At 35.0% G+C, this 16,350-nt stretch overlaps 1 protein-coding gene across 1 annotated transcript in view; it reads right to left on the bottom strand.

Moving 5' to 3' along the window:
• Positions 1 to 12,362, bottom strand: part of Arfrp1 (ADP-ribosylation factor related protein 1) — a 77,820-nt gene extending 65,458 nt beyond the window's left edge. Inside the window, exon 1 of the mRNA XM_089097033.1 lies at positions 12,235 to 12,362. Within this exon, the coding sequence (XP_088953159.1) occupies positions 12,235 to 12,327 (93 nt within the window). The 5' untranslated portion in view covers positions 12,328 to 12,362. The remainder of the gene's footprint in view (positions 1 to 12,234) is intronic.
• Between the last annotated feature and the right edge of the window lie 3,988 nt (positions 12,363 to 16,350).

Below are 16,350 nucleotides of genomic sequence, written 5' to 3' on the forward strand. Positions count from 1 at the left end.
TGGTGTGTTCTGCAACTACTGTGTTTGTAAATTTCTATTGTGTGTACCTCCTTGGAAGCATAATGCAGCAATTAGCAACCAATATAACATACTGGACCTGTACATGGTTTTTCAGAAAAGACCAGAGAAGATTTATAAGAACTGTTATTAAGGAAATGAAGTGTGTGATGCTTTGCAATACTAGAGTCAATTTGTTAACTTGCTTGTATAAATTTGTATGTTTCTTATTTGATTTTTTTTTTGTTCTCACTTATTCATTCATATTTTATCACCTAAAAGCAGCCTTTGATCCTTTCCCTTGGGAAATAACTGAATTCTTGATTTTATTTGTATATTTCAAGTATGAAGATTTTTATCAGCACAAATTTTCTAAACTGTGTTTCGCACTCTAAGACTTGAAGTCCTGAAGTCAGGGGGTTGAGTCCTGGTGTTGCTGGTTCTTTGGTTTGGAATGGGGATCAATGGTGTGACCCTGTAAGCTCAGACAGAGTTAACCAAGCTCTAACTGGGTACCTGGGGGGAAAACACAGGAAGCATCAGATGATTTGCCCCCAACTACACATTGCACTCCTGGCCAAAGGCATAGAATCCGGAGATTGGTACCTGTGGAATGCAGACCATTGGTCAGCATGCAAAAAAGTTTTAAGTTTAGAATTTTCTAAAAGACTTTGAGGTTGAAACTTGAGTCCTGCAAGGGTCTATCCTGGGCCTAACAGGGTCTTATTTATATTTATTTTCTTTTTATGCAATAAAAACAAGCATTCCAAAGTTTTGTTGCTGCTTGTGTCACCCCACTTGTGCTGGTGAACCTTCAAAACCAGTGTTTCAGGTGAACCCAAGTTCTAAGTGAACCTAGGTTCCAGTCAGATACCCATCACAACCTAGTTGTATTCACTAATGACAGTAAGTTATTTATGGTAGCATTTGATCAGATGTCACAAAAACTGGGGTAAATTTTTTGTATTTCATATTAATGCAGTGGATTAATTAGATTAATCCATTCTCTAAATTTATTGCACCATCCAAGTTGTTTCTTTCTTTCTAAAGCATGTTGTCTCTTGCTAAATAATTTTTCTAGTTTCAGTTCTGTTCTCTTTTTAATCATATGTTTAAAAATTTTGCAAAATATTTAGAAAAAGAATTTTGTCTGTAATTGTTTGGATCTTGCTGGTTTCAGAATTAGGATAATAGTACCAGTGTTCTAAATTTTGTACATTACACCAGTCTTCAGACATCTATTAGGAATATCCAGTAAAAACTGTTTACATTTGTTCTCCAAATTCTATATCATTTCATTTTGATTCCATCTTTTCTGGGTACTTTTTTCAGGAGAATATTTAGCATATTTTCAAGTTCTTCAATGCAGGGGCGTCCCGAGGGGTGGAGGGGTTGCGGGGAGGGGCATATTCCCCCTCCCCCCAACTTTTTTAGAATTTGGTACAATTTTCGCCAAAGGCAAAAATTGTGGCAGAAATTTTGCAAAATCGGCCGAAATTTAGCAAAATTCTTGATTTCTGCAGAAAATTTGGGATAAATCAGGTAGCAATTCGGTAATATTTACCAAATCGCCCCCCAATAAAATGATCGCCCCCCCAATAAAATGAGCCCCAGGACGCCCCTGCTTCCATGTGATATGGTTTGTCATGTCCATCAGTACATTCTGTATTTAAATTATATTTATAATTATATTCAACAATCTGTATTTTCTTTGGGATTGAAGTTGGGAAGATTATGTGTCTGTGCCTGTAGAAAAATGTCCAAAATATCAGCTTGTTCTTTAGGATTTATTATTAATTTGTTTTTGATACGGTTTCTTATAACAAAATGTACAATTTTTATATATTTGCTGGAAACTGTATGCAAAGTTTTCTATATTTTTTGGAATTTATTTCAAATCGGTATTTATTGGTTTAATCTGGCTTCAGAATATTTTGCCACATATTCCCTTTCAATTTGTCATGTTTTTTTATACGGTACTTCAAAATCTACCAGTTTATACAGCATGTAAGGTAAGAATTTTAATGTAAATTATGTTGCAATGTACTATTTAAAATATAGCATGAAAATATAATTAGTAGAAATATACTGCATGTTATAATTAAGAATATCATTAATACTATGTTCTCTTGTAGTTCTGCATATATTCTAGGCCACGGCAGAAATTCCTGAAAATGTATTTTTCAAAAATTTAGAGAGGGACAAATTTGTTGTTTTTCAGTTTTTCCAAAGAAAATATAAAAACAGGCATTTATCAAAAACTAGAGGGGGCACATGCCCTCCCCTGCTCCCCAAATAATGCCACTATATCTGGAACCATTAGGAGAGGGCACACTTTTCTCAAAGCAGCAAGTTCTGCAGCTTAGTCACGACTTAGCTTGAGTTGGTGTTGCACAGTGAAAATTCTACAGCTGTGACTCACTTTCCTTTTGCAGTGAGTCATTTGTTGGTTCATTTACATGCAAAGTCAGGACCTGATTCGTTATTGCACCAAGTCACTCCACTACTTAGATTTAGCTTGTTTTTGTATCTAATTAATTTAAAAAAAAAAACTTTGCAAAAAAGAAGTTTTTCAAAGAAAAATAAAGGCCATATTAAACTTTAGATCAGAAGAAAAAAAAACCTACAATAACTCAAACTCATTATGACCTAAATAAAGAGCAATTTTAACACAATGTACTATTTTTTTTTTTTTTTGGCCTGTTTTTTTTTTTTAGACCAGGGCACTTATTATTGAATAAGTTTTTGTAGAAACTTCAAACAGGGCTCATTTTATTGGAGATTGAAAGGGCTAGTGCCCTTTTTAATATTCAAAAATGATTAGAGGGGCACCAACCCCCCTCCAATGCCCACCATTTCCCCAAACACATCCAATTAAAATTTTGAAACAGCCATTTTGTTCAGCATAGGGTAAAGGCACCGATGATTTGACAGTTTTTGTAAAAAACGCTTTTTCTACTCAAGAAGACTTAATCTAAGAATTTTGGTTTGAAAAGGGTCTGAGCGTGTAGGAAAAGCATCTAGGAATCTAACCGTTTGATTAGCAATTTGAAGTTTTATCATAAAAGGGTACAAAACTCCGATTTTCTTAAATCTGAGCGTTTTCACCTGCAAATTCGACACAAAAAAAAACAACCTGTTTTCGACGTAAGTCGGAACCCAATTCGACACATGTCGAAATACTTGGGGAATACTTGTGGGCAGAACCTGGTATATTCGACGTGCTTATTCTTGCTACTTCGTTTCTCTTCAACTTCGTTTAATTTGTAAAAGTATAGAACACCATTCAGATAGTAGAAGCAATAAAACCGACGAAAGTGTTTCAAATATAGGAACAAACGTGGATAATCACATGGAGTGTAGGCCTAATCGTGTGACCTAGGTCACATGACTCTTGTTTTTTTCACAATGTTGCCTATATGCTTCAGGAATAGCATCTCCAAACGCTATCTGGAACGGACCGCTTCCTGTCAGCTTTAACGAGGCTGCAGTACAAATTTGTCCAAAATTCCAAGTCTAGAGAGAAGTCAGCTGAAGACAGTGACTGGTCAGAAGATGAACGTCAAAAACGCCGCAAAACCGAGCACTGTCGTTTGAAGACAAAATGAAAATAATAAGAAAGATGAGGAAATCTCGTCAGATACACAACAGAACAAAAAAAGTCAAGAAGAAAATTGTGGAGATAAGAATGAAAAGAGATTATGATGATACTGAGAGGGACTCTCAGTCTAGCAGTGATTCCGTTTCTAGCAGCGATACTTCCGACCGGAGCTTGGAGTCTTTAGATTCTAGTGATGCAAACAATAACGCTGGCGAAGTCGGTGATACTACAGACGAGTGTGAGAACCAGTGCAATCAAGACAATCAAGTGAAACGAGACAAAAAATCAAGTAGACGCAAGCCTGAAGAAGAAACGACTCGCGGCCGATACAAGAAGAATTACTGTCAAACAAACTTGGAAAAAGCATTGCATGAGTATTTGACACACAAGACATCGATGTCTGAACTATCACGGAAGTTTGGAATTCCCAGAACTACAATCATCTCAGCTATGCAAAGAGATGCTTCTCGCAACAGAAAACGTACCCATATGGGACCAACCTATTTCAGTGAAGCAGAAATAAAAAGGTCGAGTTTGCTAATGTCTGGCAAAAACAAGGATTTCCTATCGTGAAAGTCAATCTTATGGACGCGACCCAGCTCTACCTTAAAAAGTCTGGTCGAAAGATAAAAAAACAGGTGCTATAATGATGAGGTGGTGCTAAAACTTCGTGAAACGACGCCCAGAACTCATTTTGTGTACAGTAGAAAGTGTGCACGGCGGACATTCGAAGGTGACAACGGGAGAAAAATGAATGTTGGTTTGAGAATCATGAAACTTACTTGAAACAAAAGTGATACCCTCCGATGGAGACCGTGAAGCCTGAGCAAGTCTGGAGCTGTGGTGAGACAGCTTTCCTATTCCTTCCCCACGGAAAAGTAGTCATTGCAGAACAAGGTTCCAGGCAAGTTGTAAGGAACACAGGAGGCAATGAAAAAACTAGTCTTACTGTACTTTTTGTGAGTCCGCAAATGGAAATCAGTGCCCAGATTTCATTGTCTATTTATACAAGTGGTGTTGAGTTTCCAAAGGTATGGAAAATGCTTGCCCCGAAGGTGTATACCAGACTGCATCCGAAACAGGATGGATGATAGCTGAAACTTTCTTAGAATCTGTTACTAAAGTCTTCATACCTACCTTGAACGAAAAAGGAGTTCCAAAACCGGTGTTCTTGTTCTTAGATGGACACGCATCCCACCCCTCTCTGCCGCTTAGCGAGGAGTGTGAAAGCCATGGGATCGAACTCGTATGCCTTCCGCCGAATGCCACGTTTGTCATGCAGCCTCTAAACAGAGCAGTGTTCAAGTCTTTGAAGACATCTTGGACCCAGTTTAACAAAAAAAAGCGTGAGGTCGTGCTTGAGAAGTCAACATAAGAAGTTATCAAAGGAAACTTCGCTTGCCTGCTGAAGGAGAGCTTTGGGCCTTTACTTTCACCAGCGCTTCTTACAAAGACATTTAAAGTATGTGGAATTTACTGATGGAACTGAAAAAAAGCTAGATACAGAAAACTTGTTTCATAAGGTTTGCTGGCCCCTGAGCAAGTTGACATCTCATTTTACACTGAATCTCAAGAGACGCCGGGTCCTGTTCCAGATCCTTCTGGCTATAAAAAGGCAGTTGGTCCTGAAGTGTCAGCAATGGCTTTGTTGGCGGCTTTTCTTGACCCGGAAACATTAGAACTTTTTGAAAAGTCCTATCCTGGAAACCTACTTGAAACACTTGACAATAAGTCGACCGGCTTATACGAGTTCTGAAAGCGAATTAAATCTGCCTCATCGACAGGGCCACGGTGGCACACCTCCCTCAAGGTGGCGCCTGAGATTGCGGCAGTGTTAACACCACCAACGGCACCTAAAGCAGCTACTTCCGGAACGGTAAGGAGGAAATTCTATCAACATTTTTCAGATCCTGATTATCGCATTGTAAAAACCAAAAGAGGAAATAAAGCTTGCAATGAGACAATAGTCAAAGATACCAGTCTCAATCATTTTCTGCATCCGACTCCGAAATTCTGCCGCCTGTCGGGTTCGAAGTTGAACCGCAATTCGACGAATACTATGTTATTTTCTTTAACGATAAAAAAACAAGGTGACTTATTTTGTCGGTAGAATTCTGAACTTTCCAGACAAAGGACAGTCAAAACTAAAATTTTTGAAGTGGATTAAAATGGCAGATCATACTTTGAAATGGCCGAATGTTACACTTACATTTACACTTACATTTACACTTACATTACACTTACATTTACGACATTTACACTGTGAACAATGAAGAAATCTTTGCTGGGCCGTTAAAGCTGACAGGAAGCGGTCCGTTCCAGATAGCGTTTGGAGATGCTATTCCTGTAGCATATAGGCAACACTGTGAAAAAAAGAAAAGTCATGTGACCTAGGTCACACGATTAGGCCTACACTCCATGTGATTATCCACGTTTGTTCCTATATTTGAAACACTTTCGTCGGTTTTATTGCTTCTACTATCTGAATGGTGTTCTATACTTTTACAAATTAAACAAAGTTGAAGAGAAACGAACAAACTAAGTAACAAGAATAGGCACGTCGAATATACCAGGTTCTGCCCGCAAGCATTCCCCAAGTATTTCAACACGCGTCAAATGGGTTCTGACTTGCGTCAAAAACAGGTTGTTTTTTTTTGTGTCGAATCTGTAGGTGAAAACGCTCCAATTTCAGAAAATCAGAGTTTTGAACCCTTTTCTGATAAAACTTCAAATTGCTAATCAAACGGTTAGATTCCTAGATATTTTTCCTACATGCTCAGACCCTTTTCAAACCAAAATTCTTAGATTAAGTCTTCTTGAGTAGAAAAAGCGTTTTTTACAAAAACTGTCAAATCATCGGTGCCTTTACCCTATGCTGAACAAAATGGCTGTTTCAAAATTTTAATTGGATGTGTTTGGGGAAATGGTGGGCATTGGAGGGGGGTTGGTGCCCCTCTAATCATTTTTGAATATTAAAAAGGGCACTAGCCCTTTCAATCTCCAATCAAATGAGCCCTTTTTGAAGTTTATAAAACAACTTCTTAAATAAGAAGTGCCCTGGTCTAAAACAAAAAAACAGGCCAAAAAAAAAAAAAAATAGTACATTGTGTTCACATTGCTCTTTATTTAGGTCATAATGAGTTTGAGTTATTGTAGGTTTTTATTTCTTCTGATGTTAAGTTTAATATGGCCTTTATTTTTCTTTGAAAAACTTCTTTTTTGCAAAGTTTTTTTTTTTAAATTAATTAGATACAAAAACAAGCTAAATCTAAGTAGTGGAGTGACTTGGTGCAATAACGAATCAGGTCCTGACTTTGCATGTAAATGAACCAACAAATGACTCACTGCAAAAGGAAAGTGAGTCACAGCTGTAGAATTTTCACTGTGCAACACCAACTCAAGCTAAGTCGTGACTAAGCTGCAGAACTTGCTGCTTTGAGAAAAGTGTGCCCTCTCCTAATGGTTCCAGATATAGTGGCATTATTTGGGGAGCAGGGGAGGGCATGTGCCCCCTCTAGTTTTTGATAAATGCCTGTTTTTATATTTTCTTTGGAAAAACTGAAAAACAACAAATTTGTCCCTCTCTAAATTTTTGAAAAATACATTTTCAGGAATTTCTGCCGTGGCCTAGAATATATGCAGAACTACAAGAGAACATAGTATTAATGATATTCTTAATTATAACATGCAGTATATTTCTACTAATTATATTTTCATGCTATATTTTAAATAGTACATTGCAACATAATTTACATTAAAATTCTTACCTTACATGCTGTATAAACTGGTAGATTTTGAAGTACCGTATAAAAAAACATGACAAATTGAAAGGGAATATGTGGCAAAATATTCTGAAGCCAGATTAAACCAATAAATACCGATTTGAAATAAATTCCAAAAAATATAGAAAACTTTGCATACAGTTTCCAGCAAATATATAAAAATTGTACATTTTGTTATAAGAAACCCTATCAAAAACAAATTAATAATAAATCCTAAAGAACAAGCTGATATTTTGGACATTTTTCTACAGGCACAGACACATAATCTTCCCAACTTCAATCCCAAAGAAAATACAGATTGTTGAATATAATTATAAATATAATTTAAATACAGAATGTACTGATGGACATGACAAGCCATATCACATGGAAGCAGGGGCGTCCTGAGGCTCATTTTATTGGGGGGGGTGATCATTTTATTGGGGGGCGATTTGGTAAATATTACCGAATTGCTACCTGATTTATCCCAAATTTTCTGCAGAAATCAAGAATTTTGCTAAATTTCGGCCGATTTTGCAAAATTTCTGCCACAATTTTTGCCTTTGGCGAAAATTGTACCAAATTCTAAAAAAGTTGGGGGGAGGGGGAATATGCCCCTCCCCGCAACCCCTCCCCCCTCGGGACGCCCCTGCATTGAAGAACTTGAAAATATGCTAAATATTCTCCTGAAAAAAGTACCCAGAAAAGATGGAATCAAAATGAAATGATATAGAATTTGGAGAACAAATGTAAACAGTTTTTACTGGATATTCCTAATAGATGTCTGAAGACTGGTGTAATGTACAAAATTTAGAACACTGGTACTATTATCCTAATTCTGAAACCAGCAAGATCCAAACAATTACAGACAAAATTCTTTTTCTAAATATTTTGCAAAATTTTTTAAACATATGATTAAAAAGAGAACAGAACTGAAACTAGAAAAATTATTTAGCAAGAGACAACATGCTTTAGAAAGAAAGAAACAACTTGGATGGTGCAATAAATCTAGAGAATGGATTAATCTAATTAATCCACTGCATTAATATGAAATACAAAAAATTTACCCCAGTTTTTGTGACATCTGATCAAATGCTACCATAAATAACTTACTGTCATTAGTGAATACAACTAGGTTGTGATGGGAATCTGACTGGAACCTAGGTTCACTTAGAACTTGGGTTCACCTGAAACACTGGTTTTGAAGGTTCACCAGCACAAGTGGGGTGACACAAGCAGCAACAAAACTTTGGAATGCTTGTTTTTATTGCATAAAAAGAGAATAAATATAAATGAGACCCTGTTAGGCCCAGGATAGACCCTTGCAGGACTCAAGTTTCAACCTCAAAGTCTTTTAGAAAATTCTAAACTTAAAACTTTTTTGCATGCTGACCAATGGTCTGCATTCCACAGGTACCAATCTCCGGATTCTATGCCTTTGGCCAGGAGTGCAATGTGTAGTTGGGGGCAAATCATCTGATGCTTCCTGTGTTTTCCTCCCAGGTACCCAGTTAGAGCTTGGTTAACTCTGTCTGAGCTTACAGGGTCACACCATTGATCCCCATTCCAAACCAAAGAACCAGCAACACCAGGACTCAACCCCCTGACTTCAGGATTTCAAGTCTTAGAGTGCGAAACACAGTTTAGAAAATTTGTGCTGATAAAAATCTTCATACTTGAAATATACAAATAAAATCAAGAATTCAGTTATTTCCCAAGGGAAAGGATCAAAGGCTGCTTTTAGGTGATAAAATATGAATGAATAAGTGAGAACAAAAAAAAAATCAAATAAGAAACATACAAATTTATACAAGCAAGTTAACAAATTGACTCTAGTATTGCAAAGCATCACACACTTCATTTCCTTAATAACAGTTCTTATAAATCTTCTCTGGTCTTTTCTGAAAAACCATGTACAGGTCCAGTATGTTATATTGGTTGCTAATTGCTGCATTATGCTTCCAAGGAGGTACACACAATAGAAATTTACAAACACAGTAGTTGCAGAACACACCATACATTTATTCTTGTCAGATAAGAAAACCCAAAAAGGAGAAAGCACCAACACCAAAAACAGCTGGGCCCAAATCTGCTGACTATATGAAGCTTTCAAAGATACATATGGCATAGATTGACTTATTCTGGGGTAATCCTTTCTTTAGATTTATCCCTTAACCCATTTGTTAATCCATCCAATAATCTAATTAATCAAGCTGCAGTGGGGATAGAATCCTGGGCCTTGTATTCCCAAGCACACCATCAATCCACTGTGCTACAACAGGGTACAAAGGAATAAGAGATACAAAACCTAAAAACGATTGCACAAATGACTGATCAAAGCCAGCCAAAAAGAGCAGATTTAAAAGTTGCACCATATATAGACCTAGTTGCTTTGGCCCAATGTCATCCTTGCCTTCACAATCCAAGCAACAGGGTTTACAGTAGAGCACAGTAATATTGGTGTTCTATTTGTTGTAAGGTGTAAAAACTACATCTGAACAGAATGCCTAAGGATTTGCTTTCAACCTCTCAGGAAAATCCTAAGAAGGGTTGTGAGTGTGGACATAGCTTATGGTCTTCTCAAAGCACTTCTTCCAATACAATTTGTATAAAGTATTTGGGTGATAAGAAAATAATTAAATCATGGCACACATAATTATCACATATCAACAACATCTATCTGAAAATAACTGTTCAGAAATCAAGATCTGCTTCCAACTACCATTGCTTCTATTACAAATTTGGATTTACCCAACCCTCTCCCCCCAAATGTGCAAATATATACCTTGAATTGGAATATACCATAAATTGTCAGCAGCAAAGTTCCAAATTGCAAAATTCAGTGCTATTCTTCTTGACAAGCATTTGAAAAAATTTAAACAGTAGAAATAAATTTTATATTTGAGTTGCCTAATATATGAGGTTTGAATTGTTATAAATACATATTTTTGGAATATGTTACTCTTGAACAACTTATATATAAACTAGTGATATGTTCTTAACCACTTCAATAACTTAACTAGTATTGATAAATTCTTTGGTGGTTAAAATTTAGGGTATATAGGCTATTTGCAAATTGGGGTGGTAGGGGTGGGTAAATTTGAATTTATGGTAAATTTTTAAAAAATCATATTATTTACTTACAAATAAAGTAAATGTTCCACTGGATGCCTTTTTTATGCTCTTTCTAAATATAATAATCATTTTTGTCAGAAATGAATTTTACCCCCACCCCTATAGCCTATATATATATATATACATATATACCAATTCAGGGTATATACTTGCACATTAGGGGGGGGGCAAATTCTATTTCTGATGTAAATGGGAGTTAAGGTTAAATTTTGCCCTCAACCCCACCCCCCTAATGTGCAAATATATACCCTTAATTGGTATATAGGGGTGGGGGTAAAATTTATTTCCAACAAAAATTATTATTATATTTGGAAAGAGCATAAAAAAGGGTATATGTTTAGAATTGTGGCTCCTGATATGGAGACATGATAATAGAACAATTCTTACTTTAAAATATGTATAATGATCCTAGTTAACATATTATCCAAGGGGAGAACCTTTATCATCAAGTCTTTCCTCTAAAAATCCTTCTTTTTCTAGCTTAAAAGAAAAAGTCAACAACAAACCTCCATGCTGACAATATGCATAAATGTTTTGAAAATTGCCACTATAATAAATTGTTGTTATAGATAGCATTCACTCCAGCCAAGTCTGTTCATTTTGAATTGTATTTAGGTGAGGTTGTATTATTACTTTTTATTTTTGCCACGGATCATTAAAAAAAACAACAGAATTAAAAATGACAAGGATGAATTAACGCTATCTATAGAAAAACTTATTTATCAATTCATATCAGCAATTTCAAAAGATTTATGAATTTTGTCAGCATGGAGGTTTATTGTTGACTTTTTCTTTTAAGCTGGAAAAAGAAGGATTTTTAGAGGAAAGACTTGATGATGAAGGTTCTCCCCTTGGATAATATGTTAACTAGGATTGATAAATTTTTACCAAATCATATTATTGAGTTAGGAATAAAGTGAATCCACCATTTGCTGCCTTTTTTTATGCTGATTACCAATATAATAATAATTTCTATCATAAATTAATTTCAGCCCCCCCCCCCCGAACCTAACCCATACTAACCTATTCCCCACCCCCATATGTGCAAATATATATCCTGAATTGACATATATAGAAGGGGGGGCTAAAATTCATTTCTGATAGAAATGATTTTTATATTTGTAATCAGCATAAAAAAAGGCATTGAATGTTATGTTCACTTTATTTGAAACTCAATAATATGATTTGGTAAAAATTTCCCCTAGGATCATTATACATATTTTAAAGTCAGAATTGTTTTCTTAACATGTCTCCTTATCAGGAGCCACAATTCTAAATTTATGCCAAAAAAAAGGCATCAGGTGGTATATTCACTTTATTCGCAAGTCAATAGGCCTAATATGATTTGGTAAAAATTTACCAAATTTACAATAGAAGTGATTATTATATTTGTAAAGAGCATAAAAAGGCATCAAGTGGTATGCTCACTTTATTGGTAGGTCAATAATAAGAGCTGCAAAAAATTTACCACAAGTGGGGGAGGGGGGGAGCAGCTGCCTTCTGGCCATGCCAAGAACCATTACTGGTACTTCAATTGTGCTATTATTTGGTTTCTTCTGAAGAGCATTAATTCCCCAGTAACACTTTTATTGGCCTACCTCAATTACTTTCCAAGGTAAAAACAATGGTAATATTTAAGATTTTATCAATATTTTTCTCTTTTGTTTGATTCTATCCCTTCTGTTTGAGGGAAGGCTTTAGGTAAGTTGCCAAGCCTAAATAACTGCCTATATTCCTTACTGTCTTTCCAGCATTGTCAAGTCCAAGAATCACTACATAGTATTCATCTTTTTGAAGCATATATTTGTAAAATCCATTCAATAAATGGAACATTGATTAACTTTTTCGGCAATAAGCACAGGCTTCATTAGAATAACTGAGGGAAAAACTGACATCTATTTTAGAAGTAAAGACGTAAAGCTTTGCCGTTTGGGATTTGTAAGATTAACTTCAATTACCCTACTTAGGCTAGACAATTTAATATTTAGATGATACTTTTTTTTCTCTATGTTGGTACTACAAAATTATTGTGAGGATTCACAAAAATTAGGAGAATAGAAGCTTTTTTTCAAAATGAAGGACCGATTTATTAGTAACCGCTTTCCCTAAGAATGAGCCAAATTACAAATTTCTGTTGCAATAAAACTCACTTATAACCTAAAAGGCAGAAGATGATTTTAGTTTGGATGCTGTGGGACGGAAAAATTTTAATTGAAAAAAACGAAAAACTTCACTTCTAAAAATGAGCAGCGTGAATCTAGTTAAAATAAAATATACAAATGGTTTTATTTTACCTAAAAATCCAAGAACAAAATTTGTATTGTAAATGTTTCAAAATAAAGATGAAGGCTCTCTGCTTTCTAGAAAATTTAAAATCAATGTTTTGCCAGATCCTCTACTGCGCTTGTTGGCAATTGAGACCTGCTGTATTTTGCAGGATAGTCTGAATTTTCATTTCTCTCCTCCAAAAACTATTTTTGGTTGGATTAGGCACTTCTCCAAGCTTTACAGAGGCCATAAAAGTTGTCTACTAAAATTTCTGTTTTTATTTATATTTTAAATTCTTAACATCTACAATACAAGAATGACCCTGAAAAAAAAATATATTAAATTAGGAGCAATTAAAATTGGGTAAAAGACAAAAAAATAGCACTTTACTGGGGTTCTGTGGGGAAAAGAAAAAAAAGATCAAGACTCATTATCAATTGCCGATGGTCTTGGTGCCGTATTAGTGAAACTTTCAAATGACCTGTTAGCAAAGTTTTAATCTTACATTGTGTGTCCATGTATGGATGTTATTTCCCATCATCCAAACCATACACATAAAGCATACATAATTTTAAAAATAAGAAAAAAAAAACACAGACTTACTTAAAGAACATGGCTTCTGAAGCTTTTGCATGTAACGTAGTTCGTATTTTTCAATTATACGAACGGAAACCGTTCTTAGTCCACACACAAAAGATGTTTAGCTAATATTTAACATATTATAAATATAATATATTATATATAATACATTAAAGCACCAAGGACAATAAAAATGAATTATCACTTCTTAATTTGGTTGAATGGAAATTTATTCAAGCGCATACGTCTTTGCAAAATAAGTAAACCTGGGAGCTCAATTTTAAAAACAAAAACCTCCATATACAGCTGTGTAGTTTTAAAACTTATCGAGTGCCAAATTTGAAAATGAGGAATGTGTATAAAAAAGTAGGTAAAAAATGAGCGAAAATATATTACCATGTAGCTTTAATAAAAGTGTTATTTTCCTGATTACTTTTGCAACACTGTCAAACACTATCAAGACAAACACTGTCATTAATTGCCATTAAACTGGGTAAAAAAAATTTCGATTGGATGATTAAAACAATATAAGAATATAACCCTAATATCTTATTGTCATATTGAAATTGAAAAGAAATGTATAACTCATTGTAAAGGTAATTAATATGTTTATTTTTGAAATTATTCAAAATTAAACAGTTCAAACTATTGATAAATTTACCTTTCGACAAGAAACTCTTATAGGAAGACCAATCGTCCTTCAATTGTACTGTATATTATATTAATATCTTTAGCATTTTGGCTTTATTTCATAGACTAATAGAGCATTTCTTTTATTTTGGTTCCAAAAACGTCACTTTTATTCTTAAATGTTTATAATGTTAGGCATAAATATTCAATTCAAATTTTTTGCTTCATTACCAGGAGAAAAAACCCAATCAGACGAAATGCATTCAAATCTTATTGTCTATAGAAAGATCACCTGACTTTGAAGGTTAATCACCCCGTTGGGTATTAGACGAGCTTATTTTCTGTATCAAATAAAAAAAAACAGTTTTTTTCAACTGAAAGTAAGGAGCAACATTAAAGCTCAAAACGAACAGAAATTATTACGTACATAAGGGGGATTTCCCCCTTCTCAATACCTCGCTTTTTACGCTAAAGTTAAATTTTTGTCTTCCAATTATTTAAGAATGACTCCTGATACTCAAGGACCGTTTGATTAGAATAATAAGCTTTTTTAAAAATTCAAAAAAAAACTTTAGCGTAAACGAGACACTGAGAATTGGGCAACCCCCATCATATAGGCAACAATTTCTGCTCGTTTTAAGCTTTTATGTTGCTCCTTACGTTCTGTTGAAAAACTTGTTTTTTATTTGATTTTTGATAGTTTTTCAATCAATGCCGGGAAATCCAGCTCCCATCCATAGAAAATTCCCTTCTCCCACGAAAACTCCTTCATGGGAAGATCCTTCCACGTAAGCACCCCCGCCAGAAAGCCCCGCCCCCTTAAAATACCTATGTAGTTCCCAATAGCCAATACTATGCGTGTGCAATGGGCAAAGTTCATAATTTGCCGCCCTTCCTTTAGGGGCTGTGGGGTTAATGTCATCCTAAAAGACATAAGTATTAGATCTTTCAACCACGCTAAAGAAATTGGCTATCGCAAAATTTTGATCGGACAATTTTGGGTAAAAAAAGGTTTTGGAAGGGGGGGGGGGTAGCTGCTCTCCAATATTTTAGGTCACTTAAAAAGGGCATTAGAATCTTTGGTTTCTGATCAAATGAGCTCTCTTCCGATCTTCTATGACCACTGGCTCTGTACGATCACCCCTGGAAAAAACCCAAATAAACACGCATTCGTGATCTTGCTTCTGGCGAAAAATTGCAAATTCCACATTTGTGTATATAGAAGCTTAAAACCGCTACAGTAGGGTTCCCTGATATGCTGAATCTTGTGTTTTTTTTTTTCATTAAGATCACTTGACCTTCTAGAGGCGTTTCCCCTTTTTTCAAAAATTAGGAAAATTTTCTCAGGCTCGTAACTTTTAATTGGTAATTTTAAACTTCATGAATTTTATATATTTTGAATAAGCATAAAAAATTGATCTTTGATGTAACTAGTATTATCAAGACTCTGTTTCTTACAGTTTCGGTTACTATTGAGCCGCATCGCTCCTTATTTAGATTTCATTACCACGAACGGTTTGAAAAAGGAAAAACATTATCAATTTAGAGAATTAGTCCTTGCTTTTGTTTACAGTTTAATTTGCAACTTGGTGAAACTTTGCCTAAACCAATAAAATATGCATAATTTGTAACAATCAAAAGGAAAATTGCAAGGAATCCCTGTTTTCAGGTCTAAACATGCCCAAAATGTAGTCAGGGGGGATTCTTTTTTTTTTTTATGTACATGATACTTCAAGAACTACTGAATCAGGATTACTTTTTATACAATCCAGTGCAAAACACAAAACATGGGACAGTGCTATTGTTGAGGCTCTTCAGTGACGCTCTGGGTGCTTCTGGAGGCAGAGGAGAAGCTAAGGTCTAGCTTCTCCTGCTTTGTTCAAAACGTTTATTTTGAACAAAGCAGTATTGAGCAGCGAGAGCCAATGGGTTAGCGGCTACCTTCTGATGGGACAAATTGCTTTTAGATTAAATGTAATTTCAAATGATTCTGTTTTATTTTATTTATCTATTGATTTTAAAATATTTACAAAATACAAAACCTTTGAAAATATACCCTGTTCCGATTCAAAGATATAAGATTTAGCTAAGTTCTTCTTTGTTCATCCTAATCTATCAACAAGAAGCACATATGTACTATCAGTGCTTGTAATGTTTATATACAGACTGTTTACAGCATTTTTATACAGGAATTTTTAAAGATAGATGTAAATATTACGCCTTGTTGAATTTTTAATCACTACTACTACTAACAACTCACCGCAAATCCAAGCCGCCTGAGACCAACAGCGATACCTTCTATATCGTAATCTATCCAAACCCTTTCTCTTTACACCATCACATGAAGTTCCCATTTCCATTAAATTAATTAAAAAATAA

The sequence above is a fragment of the Artemia sp. Qi Xiang Cuo genome, chromosome 11 (genome assembly GCF_049724085.1).
Source record: "Artemia sp. Qi Xiang Cuo chromosome 11, ASM4972408v1, whole genome shotgun sequence".
NCBI lineage: Eukaryota > Metazoa > Arthropoda > Branchiopoda > Anostraca > Artemiidae > Artemia > Artemia sp. Qi Xiang Cuo.